General features: G+C 44.3%; 1 protein-coding gene across 1 annotated transcript in view; it reads right to left on the reverse strand.

Annotated features, from left to right (window-relative positions):
* Window positions 1-258: 258 nt before the first annotated feature.
* LOC147608992 (uncharacterized) overlaps window positions 259-19937 on the reverse strand; it is a 28182-nt gene continuing 8503 nt past the window's right edge. The window contains exon 4 of the mRNA XM_086788595.1: window positions 259-613. Coding sequence (XP_086644721.1) covers window positions 475-613 — 139 coding nt within the window. The 3' untranslated portion in view covers window positions 259-474. The remainder of the gene's footprint in view (window positions 614-19937) is intronic.

Here is a 19937-nt window from a genome sequence, read left to right on the forward strand (position 1 = left end):
TTTCCTTCTTTAAATGTATGATGTATGAATTTTTTTTTCCCTAGGAGAAAATGTATGCACTTTTATACCTCGAAAGGCTACTCTTCCTTTTACTCATGGCACATCATAGCCATTCTCGGACGACCATCACTATGTAAGTGGTGAAATGTTTGTATTTTTCTACAATAAATATTTCAGTTACACAAGTTTGTAGATACTACAGCTATCAACTTTGATTATCAACATATGTTCATGGTACCATTACCTTGATTTATTCACGAATGCGGTTTCATGTTTCATTTTGGACTGCATCTGCAATAGCTTAATCTCCATTAATATGATTCTTTACCTTACCTTACAATAGCTTTTTCATGAAGCCATTGGCTTTTGAATAAAGTGGTACTGTGAAAAATGCATTACTTACAGTTTCAGAATTCAACCTGGATGATTTTTGGCAAAACAAATGAGCACAAAGATTGTTCAAGTTTTCCCATCTCAAGGCAAACAAGCCAATTGTGCTTCATTGAATTGAAAGAAGGTTACTCGACCACAATCCACAGCCGCGATTGTCACTGGGACGCCATCGTTTTGAGCCTTTAAAGCCTCTAAAATGGCACGTTCAGGAGGATGATTACTGCACATACAAAATCAGGGTGATTGCTTGTCTTTCTAAAATTTGAAGTAACAAGTGAGAAGTGAGCTGGAAAAGCTGAAAAAGAGAATATAATACTTGAAAAAGTGTTTTTCATAAATTTTATGCTTTTGTTTTGTGTGTGTGTGTGTGTGTGTGGGAGAGGGGGGGGGGGGGGGGGGGCGGCGGGGCTGGGGTTGTTCCCTTACACAGGAACTTAGTATGATGGCTAACAGAACTTCAAACCAAGCTTAATCATGCTGTTTACAAAAAACCGAGGTGGGTGGAATAAGTCTCCTCAAACAGTGGTAGCATTTGAGCAAAATAAACTTGTCACTCAAAAGTGCAAAATAAGGTGGTGTAGATTCCTCTTGCATAAAAATCAAACAGCACATGGAGGTAAAACCAGTTAGTCACGGCTCCTTTCTGCGTCCGGCCCAAGCAGTGAGATTGTCCTCATGATGGTAGCTCCTATGATTCAGGATATATGCCTTACCACTCAATTTATAGTGTCATATTTCCTACCTCTACATGGCACACTTAGAGCCTTCAAATCTGGCCCTAGCTTGTGAAATTTTCTATTCGCACCCCCTGCTTTTGTATTTTATGCCCTAATATATCCAATGCGGTTTTCATCAGCCAATTTCTACCAACCCAAGCTCCTATTCTCCATGAAGCATCACTGCACTTGTACAACAAAAATAAAGCAGTTATTCTGCCCTTCCTATAAGGGATGGTGTCATCTTTTCAAAACCATAAGGCCTCCCGACGCTTTCAGCAGCCAGTTTCACCCAACCCAAGCCCTTGGTCTGTTATGAAGTCTTGCACTTGTACAGAAAAAAAGAAAATGCCCTTGCTACATGGCTGGCAGGTACGTGCCACCTCAAATGCATGTGTCATGACTACTGAAACCATGTGCAAGATAGTTTAAGTGAAATGCATGACCATTGTGAAGAGCGAGTAAGTGAGCATCAAAGAAGGGTGGACCAGTGTGTCATGTGCATGCACATGGACATGCCTAATCCAAGGCTCAGCAGATAAACATTAGATTAAGGCTCTAGCATGGGTCCAGACTCTAGGTGTGCACAGAATCCGGATTTTGGCTCTCAGCTTTTTCAAGAGTACCCAATGTGTACACTAGCACACTTGTCCCTCTGACAATTCTGTCCTCTGGCCAACTGCTGGTTGGCCAGCTTCTTGGGCATATCTTGGGGCTAGGCCATGATTCATTCTTGCCATCTCACTCCCCTATGGAGTAGGGTTCTAGATTAGGTTTTTGTTACCCTTTTGGGAAGGCCAAAGGCCATAGACATTGTACCCTTCTGTACTCTGAATATACTGAATATACAGCCCTCTCTCTCTCTCTCTCTCTCTCTCTCTCTCTCTTCTTTGTCTATGCTGATTGTTCTTGCATCAAGTGTTCCTATGCCATGCTTAGGGCTAAAAGAAGACTACCCAGAGCTTCCACACATAACATTGGTATTAGAGCATCAGGCTCAGCTATGCTAAGTGTTGTTGGTGTCCCGGAGGAAGTGCATCGGTCCAAGGAGAGAAACGCAGCATGTGTCAAGATCCCCAAAAGCAGGTTGGTGTCAGGCAAACCCAAGGGGAGGGTTTCATGAGAGTTGGTAGCCAGTTGGGGCTGCCCCACAAGCTTTTATGGAGCAGTCCAAGGGATGAAGTTCATCCAAGGGGTGAAGCCAAGGGTGCCATGATCACTTTCAAGAAGAAGGATTCATGTTTGTGTTCAGGGACAAGGCAAAAAGGCAAGGGGACAAAGTGGAACAAATGCACAGATCTCTACATCAGATTTCGAATGGATTCAGAGACCGAAGGCAAGGTTTTCAGTGAAAAGGTTGCTAGGAAGGGAAGGATGACAGGTATGAGAGACCATATGTGGAGAGAGGGGACGATGATAGTCATCCAAAGTTAGAAGTTGGAAGCTTGTCATCAAGTTTAGCAAGAGGGGATGCCACGTGCATGCACGTGACATGCCTAATCCAAGGTTAATCCTAATAGGCACAGCAGATTAACATCTAGATTACGGCTCTAGCATGGGTCCAGGTGTGCATATAAGACAGCCAAGAGGACTTGGATCCAGTCAGCCAGATTTATGAAGGCTTATGGGTCTGTCCTTAGCAGTCAGCCAGGTTTTTGTTACCCGTTTGGGAAGGCCAAAGGCCATAGACATTGTATCCTTTTGTACTCTATGAATATACTGAACATACAGCCATCTCTCTCTCTCTCTCTCTCTCTCTCTCTCTCTCTCTCTCGCATGCGCGGAAGCCTTGCTGTACTGATCCACAGCCTCAAGCCTGATTAAGAACAAGATGCTGATAAACATATGATTAAGACAAAGGAGAGAGATGAAGAGAGAAATTGGTATCAAGGTTTTTCTATATTAATATTACAAAAAGGTGAAGCCTTGCTGTACTGATCCATAGCCCTAAGCCTGATTAAGAACAAGATGTTGATAAACATATGATTAAGACAAAGGAGAGAGAAGAAGAGAGAGATTGGTGTCACGGTTTTTCTGTAATAATATGGTATAAAAAGGTGACTGATTTTATGTACATGCTTGGGCCTTGGCCAGCCCCATAGGGGCTACCTTCTGGCCCCTTTCTACATGCTACCTGATGACTAGACTTATGAATGATGAGAATGAACTGGATGATTGACTGAATTATGCCTTTCTGCTTATATATATGTGAGGGATGCAGGCAGCCAGCTACCAGGGCCTGTCAGCCTGCTGCGGACATGAACCAGGGATTAAATCCCATTTAATTATGTGCTTAGCCTTAAATGTTGTCCACCATGTTGCCATGCCTGGCATTAATTTTAGCAAATTTGGTGCATAATCGCACTAGAAATTTGGGGATTTTGCAGAAATTGGCACTATTTGCAAGCAATTTTGGGTATTACAGGCACATTTGGTTGGCATTGGGGCATTTCCCCCAATTTTTTGGGTGTTATAGGCACATTTGGTTGGCATTGAGGCATTTCCCCCAATTTTTGGGCATTACAACATTTGGTACAGGTGACAATCGCATTAGCAGATTTACAAGATTTGCGCACTTGCAGCTCTTCCAGGTATCAGCCGATTGTGTCTCACAGCACATATATACATTTGTGGTTTGCTGCAGTATATATATGCCATTGTGGACACTTTGACAGATTTGCATCATCGTGTAGTACACTTGCAGATTTGGGACATGCATATGTATTTCTCGTGGTGAAGGAGTTCCCTTTCAGTCCATTGGTTATCCTGCTATTTATCTTCCACATTGTTACGGTTTTGCTAGGCATTGCCTACTCTTGGTGACTTGTGACAGATTTGCTCTGCTATCATGGCCAATAGTAATAATGTTCTCTTTGGAATGCTATCTCAAGAGGACAAGCTCAATGGGGACAACTACCCTATGTGGGCTTATATGATGCGTCATGTTTTGGTTGCCAAGAATGTATGGCTATATGTGGATGGCACCGAGGAGCGTCCTCTTGTACCTGTCCCAGCGGAAGGTGAAGTGATTCCCGCTCACCCTCATGCAGGTCCACCTCCTCATCTTCCTCCTACTTAGCAGCAGCGTACTTGGGATGCTAGGGATGCTCAGGCCCATGCATTGATTGCTCTCTCGTGCCGCATGCATATCATTCCGCACATTCGTTCTTGCACCACTGCAAAGGGTGCTTGGGACACCTTGGCGGCATTGTATTCGGGTCGCAATGAGGCTCGTGTAGCTTACCTTTGGGGCAAGCTTGAGGACTCAATGCCTAAATAGTAGTGCAACGGTCCAAGATCCGACATCTCAAAAGACTTCTCTAAATCAACTATAAAAGCTGAAATATGATTATCATTAAGACATGTGAGCAACATGTCATCAACGTATAAAACGATGACCAATAAAGCATCTTAGTCCTCTTAATATAAAGGGTACTGTCAGTTGGGCTGTTGCAAAAACCTTGTGCAACCAAGTATGCATGTATCTTTTTGTACCATGCTCTGGGAGCTTGCTTAAGACCATAAAAAGCTTTCTTTAATCTGCATACTTTTGATTCCTGACTATTCTGAACAAAACCACGAGGCTGAGATACATAGACCTCCTCATGCAAATCTCCATTCAAGAAGGCAATTTTGACTGACGTGCATTCCAACCTTTATGTGCTGCTAATGCAATGATACTCCACATCATAGTCATACGTCATGTGGGTGAAAAGATTTCACCAGACAATGCCTTTTCCTGTGTATAACCCTTTGCAACAAGCCTTGCTTTTTATCGCTCGACACTACCGTTAGCTTTACGTTTAAGCTTATGCCAATGGCCTTCTTGTCATGAGGCAAGTCTAACAAATCCCATATATCATTTTTGAGTATCGAATCATACTCAGATTGCATAGCACTCATCTAATTTTCAAATGCCTTTGCTTCATTAAAGGAGACAGGTTCCTCTTTATTACATAAACTAGCAATAAGAGCATAACCTGCATTAACATGAGATGCATGATGAGAACCTGCTTGTGTTCTGCTAGACAAAGGAGTGGCCAATTTGTTGTCACGTAGTGTTTGCACCATCCATTTTGACATACTTTTTGACTCCTCAATTTCCTTTCTTTCATCATCAACTGCATCATCTACATTTGCCTCATCAATACACTGATCTGTGGACTGAAAAACATACTGATTTGTAACCTGCATGGACTAATTTTCAGCATTCCTTTGTGTTACATTCCCGTAACGCCGCTACCGGCATTACCACAAGAGGGGACGGCCTCTGGCTCACCACCCAGCCATAAAGGAAGAATGAGGATTGCCCCTCATCCCCCAAGCTATATAGTGTGTGACCTGCCGTCCACACTAGCCTGGCCGCCCATGACTCCGCACGGGCATCCTCTCCCACTGAACCCCGGACATGGCCATCCGGTCTGCCGTCGGCCACAGGCATTACAGTCTACGTGACATTACCCCCCCCTTAAGAAGAGTTTTCGTCCTCGAAAACAAACTGGGGAAACCTTTTGGAAATTGCACTACGGCGTTCCCAGGTTGCTACTCCTCATCCCTATCTGTCTATTTAACAAGTACCTCCTGGTACACTTTATGTCGGGTTTGTCTGTCACGATACTATAGAATCTTTTCAGATTCATGTGGTATCTTTGGTGGCTCTATCAAGTCCACCAAAATCTCTGGAGAAACTGCGTTCTCTAACCCGTGAACTGATATCTTCAGTTTACTGACATGGAAGACAGGATGAACTTGAGAACTCTCCGGTAACTCAAGTTTGTAGGCTACGTCCCCAATATCTTAAGGACCTTGAAAGGACCGCAATATCTAGGAGAAAGTTTATCACACTTTCCCGTTTTCATGGTTGCTGACTGCGCAGGAACCTTTAAAAATACAAAGTCACCTTCTGCAAAGGTCACTTGTCTGCGTCCTTTATAGGCAAATGTTTTAGCGCGATCCTGTGCGCTACGAATGCTCTCGCGTACAGCTTTGAGCATATCATTCATATCTTCAAGGAAATCCTTGACAGATTGAATCTTCTCCTTTTCTAGGCCTACAGCCATTGGAGATCTCGGCTGGAATCCATACATTAACATGAATGGTGTAAATCCAGTCGTCGCTGAATGCTTGGAGTTGTTATAAGCAAACTCCAATATGGGCAAATATTCTTCCCAATTTGATTGCTTCTTACTTACATAAGAACGCAACATATCCTCGAGTATTTGGTTAACTTTTTCAGTTTGACCATCAAACTCCGGATGATCTACCATACTCATACTCAGAGTAGTATCCAATTTTTTGAAGACTTCCCTCCAAAAATGACTGTTGAACTTTCTATCTCTATCCGACACTATATCTGCGGGCAGGCCATATAGCTTGTAGAGATGTTCAATAAAGAGTTTTGCCAACTCTGGCGTTTTTACAGTTTTCTTCGTGGTAATAAACTTTGCCAGTTTAGTTGTCCACCTCTACCCACACCGAGTCATTCCCTCGTCTCGTCTTGGGTAAACCGGTAATGAAATCCATGGAAATGCTTTCCCATTTCCCTTGAGGAATCTCCAGCGGATGGAGTAGTTCTCCAACTTTAAGACGTTCATGTTTATTGACCTGGCACTTACTGCATTTCAGCACATAAGTTTGGACGTTCTCAAACAAACTAGGCCAATAAAATTGTCTTTTTACTAGTGCATAGGTCTTCTGAATCCCAGGATGACCCGCACTTGGACTATTAAAACTATACCCCGAAGACTCGGCTAGCCTCTCCGGACTAACTCTCGCCTCGTTACCCGTCGCACCTACGGCCAGTCTCTCCGGACTAGCATTATGTGCCGGCGAGGAAGGTGGGCGAGGCTGTGACAAAGTGCGTACGCGTACAGCACGCCAGACCTCTGTAAAGACAGGATCATGCTCACACAAGCCATGATTTGGTATTTCAACCAAAACCCCAAGGCAAATTTATGCCTTGATTTTGCATCATGTCATTAGCACAGAAGCTAATGTACTGGAGAGCACTCTAGTAGCGCAAGTTCTTAGACTGTGCTACTAGATATTTGTAGACTACGCTACCATGTTGCATTACCAACTTGTTAAAATTTCTCGTTGGAAAGCTCTACAGCCAATCTAATCATGCATCACAAGGATTAGTTCCAAAGCTGAGAGATACTTTTCTCTTAGAGTAACATCTTTGCACAAGCATATGCTCTAGAATCTTGTTGAGTTTCTAACTACCATCAATCTACGGATGGTTAAACTCTAGTCTAACTCAGAGTAAATGTAAGTTTTGAAAATTTCCTTTCAAATATAACAATCAAACTTCCTATCTCTTATGCCATACTATATATGCGGAGGCAGATCATATAGTATGTGGAGATGTTTGATAAAGATTCTTGCACCACTACGGGTGTCTGGAATTACATCCATTCACTTACAACTCTTTGTTGCTATTACCAGACATATCCCTTCAAGTATTGTCTGGACTCACACAGTTATTCGAGTTTATGTGATATTAGAGGATATCCCTTCTTTCCCTCAAGAAAGGTTTTTTGTCCTCAAAAACTGTACTCTCAAGCGGACTTCGCGCTAGTGTCATAGGTCCAAGAATAAATCTAGACCATGTTTAATATCATATGTTATATTCTTGAGTCCTTCCAAGAAACTTTTAAACATCTTGCAACGAAGATGTGGTATAGTGTCTACGCACATATGGTGGTACTATTGATAAACTGCTTTGCAACAGATCAGTGGTTTCACACTTGTAACAAAGTGCTTCATTGTTGCATATTATTACCCTTCATAAGCGGTTACACACTTATGAATCATTTGGGTGGGTCGTACCATCTATCTAACTACTAATAACCACATTATCAATCCACAGATAATGACTGACTTGCTGCGAAGCCATAGGTTGCTAAATAATTGATGGTAATTACACAAGCCCAATGTCTCATTACATCATACATTCAATATAAATGCAAACATCACAGTACTTCGTGATGATGAACTTAGGAATTTCATCCTATCCCTGTTTAGTGTTGGTATGAAGTATAACTATGAGAACATTATTTGCTGCCTCCTCATCATAGCGGCAAAGCTACCTACCCATCACAGGTGGCAATCTCTACCAAGCTATAACCAATGACAAGCAAATAAATGAGTACTCTTGTAAGTTCTTCATAACCATATCTCGCACCAAACTCATAATCACTACGGATTAAATGCCAGGGCTTGCAAAATTGAATGTTATCTGATAGGTAGAGGGGATCATCAAACTACGGATGACCTTGACAACTCACTAAGACTAGTGATGTGTAACTTTTAAGTTACTGTACTCTCCTTGCTTATTCCATACCATCGAACAAATCGGTCCCTCGATTTGAGCAACGTCAACATATTTATGAGTACCTCGATACTCATGGATTGTGGTTCGGTAATTTAAAATGTTGATCTAGAGTATCTTTCACTCAAGGATCTTAATGTTATTAGCAGTTATGTATTAGTAGTGAGTAACTACGTACCCACTATCATCACACTAGTAGCTCCATACTAGTCTGTGAGTAACTCCGTACCCAATGTCGTACCTCCCCCGAGTGGGAGTACCATATACAACCATCTATAACAAGATGATTAAGTCACTTGTGCTCAGAAGTGACTACACAAATTGACCCCTCCATTGCACATTGTAGTACAATTTCTGGTATTACAACACGAAATTTTGGACGTCCTTATCATAGAGGTCAACTTAAAAACTAGTGCATAGGTCTTGTGGAGTCTCGGCCGACCTAACCACACCATTGGTGACTTTCTACAAAAAATGTGGCGCCGAAGTCACCACCTATGTACTTTAACTCCGTAAAGTACATGGTCTTCATCTATCATCTATGGAAAGTTGTAAAACATTCCTGCGAGATGGATTTTTATCACCCTAAAATTATTGTGCACTATTTTAGTGTGAAGAGCTTTTTTCTTGGGTACCATGGTTCACCCCAAGCTCATCTTTTGCTAAATTCTCCGATTTAACAAAGATATGTCTGCCTCTGAACACTCCGGTTCAGCCCCAGACTTTGAGTTTACTTCTTAACACTCCGGTTAAGTCAAAACTCACCAGATACAGTAGGATTTACCACTAAGCTCTCCGGCTTAGCCTCCTATCCTAACTCAGCCCAAGTTTATGTACACTTCATATGTCGGATCCGATACTAACAACAACCAGGCTCATCTGGAGTGAGATACTACTCACTATTGCCATGTAAAACCTTATTAAATCCTAGAAATGCTCCACTCATTTCCCAGGGGTCATACGACTTATAGGGTTTACACGCACATGAACTTTGTAAGCAAAATAGCCGGTCATGCAATATTACAATTGCTTATGTAGGAAAGTAATATATTTCCCAAATTCATATGGTAGCAACTAACATGTGCTCACAATCGCACACTTATGTTGAACATAGGCAAGACTACGCTTGCAAAATGCTATAGGGCGTCCCCTATGCATGAAATTGTCCAACCAACTAGTCTTACTGCTAACCTCTAGATTTAGATCACTCCGGAACTAAATCACTCTGTTAGCACTAGCACACCATCATGGTCTTGCCACCTAGAGCTTCTCCGAACTCTGTAACTGGGTTTTATCCCAACTCATGGCTATATTTGGTAATTGTCAAAGTTCAAATTTTATCTTGCACACTTTATCACTACGGACAAGTGTACATACAACCTGCCAAAGAGTCAAGTTACATGCACAAGCCTTGGCGTCCCATTCCACCAAGACTACAATTGATTCCGTGAGAATTTGATGTCCCATACCATCAAATTACCACCCAACCAACTGATGTGACATATAAAAAGGCTCTTTCCCCCCTCGAAAGATCACCACAAACTCTCGAGCAGTGGGATGTCAACGCATGGCAATAAAAAGAAGAGAAAACCATGCTTGTATGTTTAAGAACAGTTCTCTTCGATCAAATCTATAAGGGCATTGAGCATTACATCTCAAGACTATACCCCTTCAGATTTGTTTGTCACTACAAAACAAACACAAATTTGTCCGAACAAAACTTTAACTCTAGCAAGACGACGCTCGCAAAAGTGAAAATTGAAATCTGGCAAGGCTACGTTCCCAGAGTCTAACACTAGTCATGTCTAGAGAGTACGTTGATAATGGGGTCATGTGATCAAGGCTACTAGCAGGTAATCGATAAACGCGACCTCAATCCCAGCTATCTTAAATGCCATTGACTAATTTTAGAAGTCATGACCATGGCAAGACTGCGCTTGCAAAAGTGTCTCTACGGACTACATTTGTTCGTCACAATGGACCACATCCAAGTAGACACTTTCATTGGGTCTAAGCACATTGGAGCCACGAACTTCTTCTTGTGAACTTTCAACAAGAACAATGTGTCTGATCTGCTCTCATATTACTTTGTGGTAAACCACATGGTTAAACCACTAACAGAGAGAATTTATATGATGTATTTATGTATTATCAACGAATACTTCTCGAACTACGCGAGAATATTACCATCGATTTCCCTCTTGCCACCTTAAAAAAAATTCTAGTGCACTACGGCACAATGTGGGTATGAGTGCACTTACGACGTGACACCAACATGTGCACGCCATGACATGACGTGTGTGCAAGACTGTCAATGGTTCAGCAGACATGGGCACGCTACGGCACCCTTAGACGTACGTGCACCGCACGAGCAAGTGCGTTATGCCACAAATGGCCAGGTGCACTACGGCACGACTGTGCCACGTCCACAACTGGTACCAAACATTGGATGATGCAGGCATTGCGCATATTCTCGCGGGCTACGGTCATAGACGTTTTCACTAGGCACAACGGCCATAGAACGGCTTTGTCTCGAAGGACTCGGCACTACGGCCGTGGGACTTGTCTCTCTCTTAGCACGCGACGCTACGGTCGTGTGCGGTGGGTCTCTTTCGTGGAAAACGGGCACTACGGCCACACGGCACGACGGCCGTGTTGGGTTTGTTTCGTGGGGTGTGCCATTGTTTTTTGTTTTTTGTTTTTTGTTTTTTTTTTTTCAAAAAATGAAATAAAATAAAATAATAACGGGCCGGGCCGGCCTTCGCCGCTTCGGGCGTGGCCGCCCGCCCGCCCGTGGGGAGCCTGGCCACCGCCGTTTGGCATGGCCGCCCACTGGCCGGCCGCCTACTTCATTTTTAATTAAAAAAAATGAACAAATAAGCTTCATTTTTAATTTAAAAAAATGAACAAATAATTTATTTTTTTTTTTGGCTCATGGCGTTTGCTGGGCTGGTGGCTGCCCGCCGCCGCCCCTGGCCGGCGTTGGTGGCTGGCCGCCGCCGTCGCCTGGCTGGCTGGCCGGCCGGCCTGGCCGGCCGCCGCCGCCGCCTCCTGGCTGGCCGGCCTGGCTGGCTACGCAGCACAGCGCAGCCCTCAGAGCGCCTGGGCTCTACGCCTCCCCCTTTCAAACGAGGTCTTCGCACACTGGTGGGCTGCTATTCGCCTGGGCTCTACTCAGACGTGCTCTTCGCAATTATTCAAGCCTTTCGCAGCATTCAACGCATTTCTTCAACGCCATTTTCACGCCTTTTGCTGGTTTTCGCCCCACCTCAACAATGCGTGCACTGCTAATAGTGGTTTTCGCTGCTCTTCGTCCCCCCCAGGCTCTTCAATGTGGCCTTCGCCGCCTTCAGCAGCAGGTCCACACAACGGAAGTCGCCCATTGCACACAAGCTTCAACGAAGCTTCTTTCGCAGACAGTGGGCTGCTCTTCGCCCCTTCCACCTCCCCCGCACACACAGTCTAGAGAAAGGGCTCTTCTTTGAACAAATTCAACGATTCCTTCGCAGCAGCCATTCAACGCAGCAAAAAGAAAAGCTCAAATTGCTTACCTCCAATTCGCTTGCACTGTGTGTGTCGGGGAGAGAGAGAGAGAGAGAGAGAGTTCTTCCCCTCCATTCTTCCATGGTTGCCTCCCTCCACACCCTCCATTCGAGATAAGGATAAGGAGACGAATGGTCGAAAACCATCGAGTGGGCTCCGGTCCCCCGGTCACGCGCGGGCTCTGACAATCCCATCGAACCACGGACATGGCCATCCGGTCTGCCGTCGGTCACAGGCATTACAGCCTACGTGACACTTTGATTATCCAAATGCTCTACATCAATGTGTTTTGCATTGAACAATGGAAGGAGAGTGTCGAATATGTCCTGCAAACATAACACTTCGTTGTTTTTTACAAGAAAACAAGGGCAAGATTGCATCTTCCACAAATACAACATCTCTACTCACAAGAATCTGCTTAGTAGCAAGATGAAAGAGACGATAATTCTTACTTTCCGGGCTGTACCCCACAAAAATACATTTAGCAGCCTTATCGTCAAGCTTGCTGCAAATTTGCTCAGGCACAAATGCATAAGCAAGACAACCAAAAATGTGTAAGTGAGCCACAGATGGCTTTCTACCATTTCAAGCTTCAAAAGGCATAATTGTATGCAAAGCATTTGTAGAACACCTAATCAAAACATACATTGCATACATGACTGCTTCTAACCAAAAAACATGAGATAACCCTTGGCCTTTTGACATATAACGTGCCATCTCCATGAGAGACCGGTTTTTGTGTTCAGCTACACCATTTTGCCGAGGTGTATAGGGCACAATACATTGGTGTTTTATCCCATGATCAACCATGTATGCATGAAACTCCTTAGACATATACTTCCCTCCTCGATTAGTACGCAAGGTACCAATCTTATATGTAGAAACATTTCCAACCACAGTAGCAAAGTGCCTAAAGCACATAAAAACCTTTGATTTTTGTTTCAATGGATATATCCAAGTATGTCTGGAATAACCATCAATGAATGTGACAAAATAGAGGTAGCTCCCAATAGATGGTGTTCTCATAGGACCACATACATCACTGTGTATAAGATGCAATTAGCGTGCATGCTATAGCTTAGCGTTACCCATTGCCTTTGTGGTAGAAACTATACATAAAGCATGCTCTTGTCTTTCATATACATCTAGCCTGTAAAGGCCATGAGACAAAGTACCAAGATAAACAATGCATCTGTCAGCCACAAACTAAACCACTAAGCCAGCCTTAGTAATGGCAGAGACAGATAACAAGTTATTCTTTTTTTTTCCCCGAGAAAAAGATCCTTCAATTAGTTAAAGAAAAAACAGCCGCAAAGGGCTAAGTACAACCACGACGAGCTAATGTCACGTGCACATCCATCAAGTGTACAAGTGACATGTCATCATCAAGCATTCATAAGTATTTAGTAGATAAGCATTTAGGATCATTAAGTATTATTCAGAGCATTTTAATTATTATCCAGGCATTCAAAGCATGTATGTGACTGGTTCAGCCCCATCCTCAGCACATGAGTCATTAAGAGCATTTAGGGCATTTAATACATCAAGTCAAGGTCTATTATGACCAGCCAACAGCAATATCTGGAGCATTTATGAGTCGTGGAAGAAATATACACGCAGCCGACTGCTGTATATTGGCCAATCTGCAGTAGAGCTTCATATATAAAGCAACGCATCATTTCAGCATAAGGCATCTAGATCTCTTCAGCGTTTCCTTCTTAGGAGACAAGGGAAGCCAGCATATTCAGCATACTCAGCATTCAAGTCATCTCCTACCTCCTACATAGAGGGAAGCTGGTATCCAAGGGCGGACCTCAGCAGTGGAGCAAGGAACAGTCATCCATCATCAGCATTCAGTATATATCTCACTCTCCCCGAGTTACATCTTCATCTAGGACAGCATCATGGATCTGTTGGGGTAAAGGCGTTATGCCCACCCTTATAGTGTGTACAAGCCCATAAGTTATAGTACATAGTACACTTAGTACTTTTAATGTACTAAGTGCACTATGTGTACTAGTGCAATATACATGTGTGATAGGGGAGTCACACACTCATGCTTTTCATGAGTTGACTTATCCCCACAACTCTCTCTCTCTCTCTCTCCCTTGCTTCTCTGTGTATATCTCCCATGAATGAACTCTAAACCCTAATTCAGGTTTTCTCCCCATCAACTGGTATCAGAGCAAGTTGTTGTTCCTGCTCCCGCCTTCCCTATTGCTGGTGAAGCACTTCCGTCGCGAAGAACCTCTTCTGCTCTGCTGGCCGCCCCCCCCCTTTTGCTGATTCCTGGTCGCCTGCTGAATCTCTCTTGGAGCTGCTGTATTTTTTCTAGTCTCTGCCCAGCCAGTAGGCGTGGGCTGGCTCAACTGCTGCCCAGCCAGTAGGCGTGGGCTGGCTCAGCTGTTGCCCAGCCAGCAGCGTGGGCTGCCCCAGCTGCCCAGCAGCCAAGCGATGACTGCCCAGCAGCCAGGCGGGCTGCACATCAGCGAGTGAAGAAGTTGCAGGCAGGTGGTCCAAAAAGCGAGCGAGGAAAGTTGCAGGCAGGTGGGCGGAAACACGAAGGCAGCGTTGCGTTGGTCGACGGCTATCACGTGTAGCACTTTTCGGGTTCGCAGCTGTTCTGTGCGCCGGCTCTTCTAATCGCCGTTTTGTGCGCATGCTGGACTGCCCGCCCGTGCCATGCCTGCCGCCTGTGCCCATCAGCCGCCTCTGCAGTAGTCGCAGGTGCCACGTGGCAGCGCCACATCACCTGGACGGGCTGCGCTGACTGGACTATGGCTGTGTAGGTCTTCTACAAGTAAGCGAAGGCTACTAGTCGTAGGCAGCCTGCAGCGTGGGTGTACAGCCAGGTAACCTCTGCATCAACCTCAACATACAACCAGCAACCAGCAACGAGTCAGCAACAAGAGCCCCCCCCTTTCACCTGCAAGTATCAGAAATCAACACACAAGTCAGGATCAACCGAAATCGACTCCTGCAAACCTCAAATTCAGCCCGAAAATCAGAAAATCAGAGGTATTTTGCTTCAATTTTGGGAATTTCTCATCAATTCAATTAATTGAGCAGGTACAGGTGCCCAATTGCTCAATTTTTGAGCAAAATTGGCAAAATTGGGTGACATTGGTCACAATCAGGATAAATTTGCAGGAAATTGGTCAAATCAGGATCAATTTGCAGGAAATTGGATGTCGAAATTAGGGGCTTTTGATGTAATTGTGCAATTAAGCACTCATACATGCTGTATGATGTGAAAAATCGCACATTTGGGCAAAATTGCAGCAAATTGCAGCAAATTGCAGTGCAAATCAAGGGGCTTTTGTGCCGATTTGGTTGATTTGCATGCAGGCAATCGCATTTGATGCTGTGGTTAATGTGCTGATGCCTTACAAGCACTCAATGTGCCTGTAAATCAAGGGGCTTTCATGTATTGGATGTATATGTGGCCAGGGGGAAGCATCGTGAACACTCTGGATGCCTTCATGTGCGTCAATGTACCATGTATGATCAGAAATTGATCTTAAATCAAGGGGCTTTTCAAGTTTGTATGCTTGTTGAGCTTGGCAAAGCAGCAGGCGAGACTTTTATGCCTTGAATCCTCAAAAATCAGCTTGCAGTCAAGGGGCTTTTGCCCAATTTCTGTTCGGGACTGTTTTATGCAGTGTACAGGACTGTAAAAGTCTGATTTTCACTCATTTGGACAGCCAGGAGAGCATTTATTGCTATTGTACCTGCTGGTACAGATTTGGCACAGCTTTGTGCATGTTTTGGCATGGCTGTACACTGTTTTGAGTGATCAAAAGGTTCAAATTCAGCTGCTGAAATTGCCGGTACAGGTTTGGTACATCATTGGAGAGCGCTTAGTACTGCTGTACAGTACTTTGGAAGGGCAAAAGAGGACATTTAAGGTGCTGTCCAAAATCTGCAGCAACCAGATTTTGGTGTTTTCATCACAAAAAGTGGGAGAAAAGTTGCATTCTTGCTTCCGCAGTGGGAGATAAAGCTTGGGAGGACATTTGTAAGCACTTTGTGTGCTTTGGGTGCAGTGTTTGCACATCTTTTGGTGCAGTGTTTGCACATTTGCAGGGAGTCAGGCATTACAGGTTGCATTTTGCTATGGCAACCACAGGTGAGAGCTCTTCATTGCTTCACATCAAGAAGCTTGAAGGCTCGCAGAATTATGACATTTGGCAAACCCAGTGCTACAATGTGTTGCTTCAGAAAAAGCAGCACAAGCCTATCAAAGAAAGGGGTGTGATGCCCGCTTCTCTTACAGCTGAAGAGTGGGAAGATATGGATGAGCTGGCAAGATCTACTATCATGTTGTCTGTGTCAGACTCATTACTTTTCAGCATTCGTGAAGAGAAGACAGCTTGGGGAATGTGGCAGAGATTGCAGGACTTGTATGCCCAACAAAGTGCCTCAAGCAAAGTGTATTGGTTGAAGAAACTCATAGGCCTTCAGATGAAGGAAGGGGCTTCTATGACAGCCCATCTCAATGAGTTTAATGGTATTGTCAGCCAGGTTATCAATCAAAAGTTGGCAATGGACGATGAGTTCAAAGCCACTTTTTTGTTATGCACTTTGCCAGAGAGTTGGGACACATTCAGGACAGCCACTAGCAATTCGCATGCTATGCTGTCATATGCAGATGTTGAGGGTGCTCTTCTTCAAGAAGAGATGAACAGGAAAAACAACTCTGTTGGCAAGTCTAATGCAATGAATGCACGTGGGAGATCCCAGCAAAGGGGGAAAAGCCAAGAAAGGGGAAGGAGCAAGTCTCGCTCCAAAAAGGATTTGGAATGCCATTATTGTGGCAAGAAGGGACACATTAAAAAGCAAATGCACAAATCCTGTGTGCCCTTCAGGTATCTCATGACACCTTTCACTGCTTCCCAATGCTTCTTGCCAGGGTTGGCCATGTATCTAGAAACCACTCCCACTGCAAATGCAATGTCCGGCCTAGTAGCAACCATGGCATACATGAGACTGCCACAAGCTGAAGCATACGGAATCTTGGCCATATCAGCCCTGTCTCTATCCGACTGTGGGCTGTCCATAGCACTGAGTTTCACATATGGAGGCAAAGGAGTACTAGCTTCCACCATATATACAATGCTCACAAAATTGAAAACTTGAAAACTTTAGAGAAGGCAAGTAACCCAAACGAGACAATTGCTCCATTCCCTTGACACTCATGTGTCCCAACCGGCTATGCCACATAGAAATTTCCGGCAGCTCAGTTGCATTTACATTTGCATGGTGACAAACACCTGCATGCATGAAATAAAGAGTGTCCACCTTAGAGCCTCTGGCAACAACCAGTGAGCCCTTGCTAATCTTCCACTTTCCACTACCAAATGTGGTAACATAATCAGCATCATCAAGCTGTCCAGTAGAAAGCAGATTCTTCTTGATCTCAGGCACATGCCTGACATCATGGAGCATAAGCTGTGAGCCATCTGAAAACACAAGTCTCACATCACCTCTGCCAAGTATCTTGCATGCATGGTTATCACCCAAATAAACCACTCCTTTATTGCCAGCAGTGTACCTGACAAACAAGTCTCTGCAACCTGTGACATGAAAGGAGGCACCTGAATCAATGATCCATGAGTGCATACCATGACCACCTGTAAGAAGTGAATGGGCATCAAGTGAAGACGTAAAGAGGACCTCATCCTCACTGCCACCTGCATGTGACACATTGATTTCTTCAATCTTGACTCCACTTTTGCCCTTCGGCTTTACATCTTTGGCTTCATCCTTGTCTTTGCCTTTGCCTTTTCCCTTTTCTTTTTGATCATTTTTCCATTTGTAGCATTGCTTTTTAATGTGTCTTTCATTGATGATGCCACACGCAAGGTGTGGGCCTATCCTCTTCGCTTGAAGAGTGATACATTCTCAGTGTTTGAGAAGTTTGTTGCTCTTGTTGAGAATCAAACTGGCAAAACACTGAAGGCTTTGCGTTCCGACAACGGTGGAGAGTATATGTCCAAACAGTTTCAGGACTTTTGTGATGCTAAAGGCATCAAGAGGGAGCTCTCTACTCCTTATGATCCTCCACAAAACGGGACAGCAGAGAGGATGAACAGGACCATACAGGAGAAGGTCCGTTCTATGTTGTCACATGCTGCATTACCTCATGGTTTTTGGGCTGAAGCTGTTATGACAGCCGTTCACCTTATAAACAGGTCACCTAACACGAGGCTTGGTGGGAAAGTGCCAGAAGAAGTATGGACAGGGAAGCCTCCGTCATACAAGCACTTGAGAGTGTTTGGTTGCGTTGCGTACGTGCACATACGCAGGGAAATGCGCACCAAACTTGATCCCAAGTCTCACAAATGCATATTCCTAGGATATGGTGACAGAGGTGAAATGGGGTATAGACTTTGGGATCCCATGAATAGAAAGATCATACGCAGCAATGATGTCATTTTTGATGAAACATGCATGTATAAGGAGCCTGCAAGGCAACAGGAGCCTGGCAGAGTCATCTTTGATGACGATGGACATCATGGACAACAACAAAGGGCTGTAAATCAGCCATTACAGCAGGAAAACCAGCCCTTAAATGGTGCTGAAAATGGTCCAAATGGACAGCCAGATATGGCAGAAGATATCCCTATGGATATACCACAGTTGGAGGATATACCGGGCATGATTTTTCAGCCTTATGGCATGGAACAGGAGCCACCAATGGGTGATATGCAGGCTGGACAGCAACCTGCAAATGATGGTCATTGGGTACGGAGGTCCACTAGACCCTCCAGAGCCCCTGACAGGTTTGTTCCAGGGGTTGACTACTTGATGCTAACTGACTGTGGGGAGCCCTCATGTTACAAAGAGGCTTTACAGAGGGCAGACAAGGCTCTATGGGAGCGTGCCATGAAGTCAGAGATGGATTCTCTGCATAAAAATGGAACATGGAAATTGGTGCCTTTGCCTGCAGGCAAGAAGGTTTTGCCATGCAAGTGGGTATACAGACTCAAAGTTGCACCAGATGCAAAGCCAAGATACAAAGCCAGATTAGTGGCTAAGGGCTTCAAGCAGGAATATGGTGTGGACTTTGATGAGATCTTCTCTCCAGTGGTCAAAATGACCACACTTAGAGCTGTGTTGGCTTTGGTTGCGCATGATGATCTGGACTTGATTCAGATGGATGTGAAGACTGCTTTTCTTCACGGTGATCTCCATGAGGAGATATATATGCAGCAGCCAGAGGGTTATGCAGTGAGTGGAAAGGAGAAGCTTGTATGCAAGCTGAAAAAGAGTCTTTATGGGCTCAAACAGGCACCACGAGAATGGTATCATAAATTTGATACATTCATGAAATCACAGAAATTCAGGAGAAGTGACATAGATCACTGCTTGTACACCAAGAAAGCTTTGGATGGCAGTCTCTTGATTCTCATTTTGTATGTTGATGATATGTTGATTGCCGGGAAATCTCGTAAAGAGATGGATGCCTTGAAGAAGAGGCTGCACGAGACCTTTGATATGAAGGATTTGGGTGATGCAAATCACATTTTGGGTATGCGGATACTTCGGGACAGAAATCAGCATGTGTTGTATTTGTCTCAGAAGGAATACATTGGCAAAGTCTTGCAGAGGTTCAATATGGACGGGGGGAAGAAAGCTAGTACTCCTTTGCCTCCATATGTGAAACTCAGTGCTATGGACAGCCCACAGTCGGATAGAGACAGGGCTGATATGGCCAAGATTCCGTATGCTTCAGCTTGTGGCAGTCTCATGTATGCCATGGTTGCTACTAGGCCGGACATTGCATTTGCAGTGGGAGTGGTTTCTAGATACATGGCCAACCCTGGCAAGAAGCATTGGGAAGCAGTGAAAGGTGTCATGAGATACCTGAAGGGCACACAGGATTTGTGCATTTGCTTTGGCAAACAGGATGCATTAGTGCATGGTTACACGGATTCGGATTATGCCGG

Source organism: Cibotium barometz, chromosome 52, assembly GCF_041138505.1.
Source record: "Cibotium barometz isolate CiBa-2024 chromosome 52, ASM4113850v1, whole genome shotgun sequence".
Classification (NCBI taxonomy): domain Eukaryota; kingdom Viridiplantae; phylum Streptophyta; class Polypodiopsida; order Cyatheales; family Cibotiaceae; genus Cibotium; species Cibotium barometz.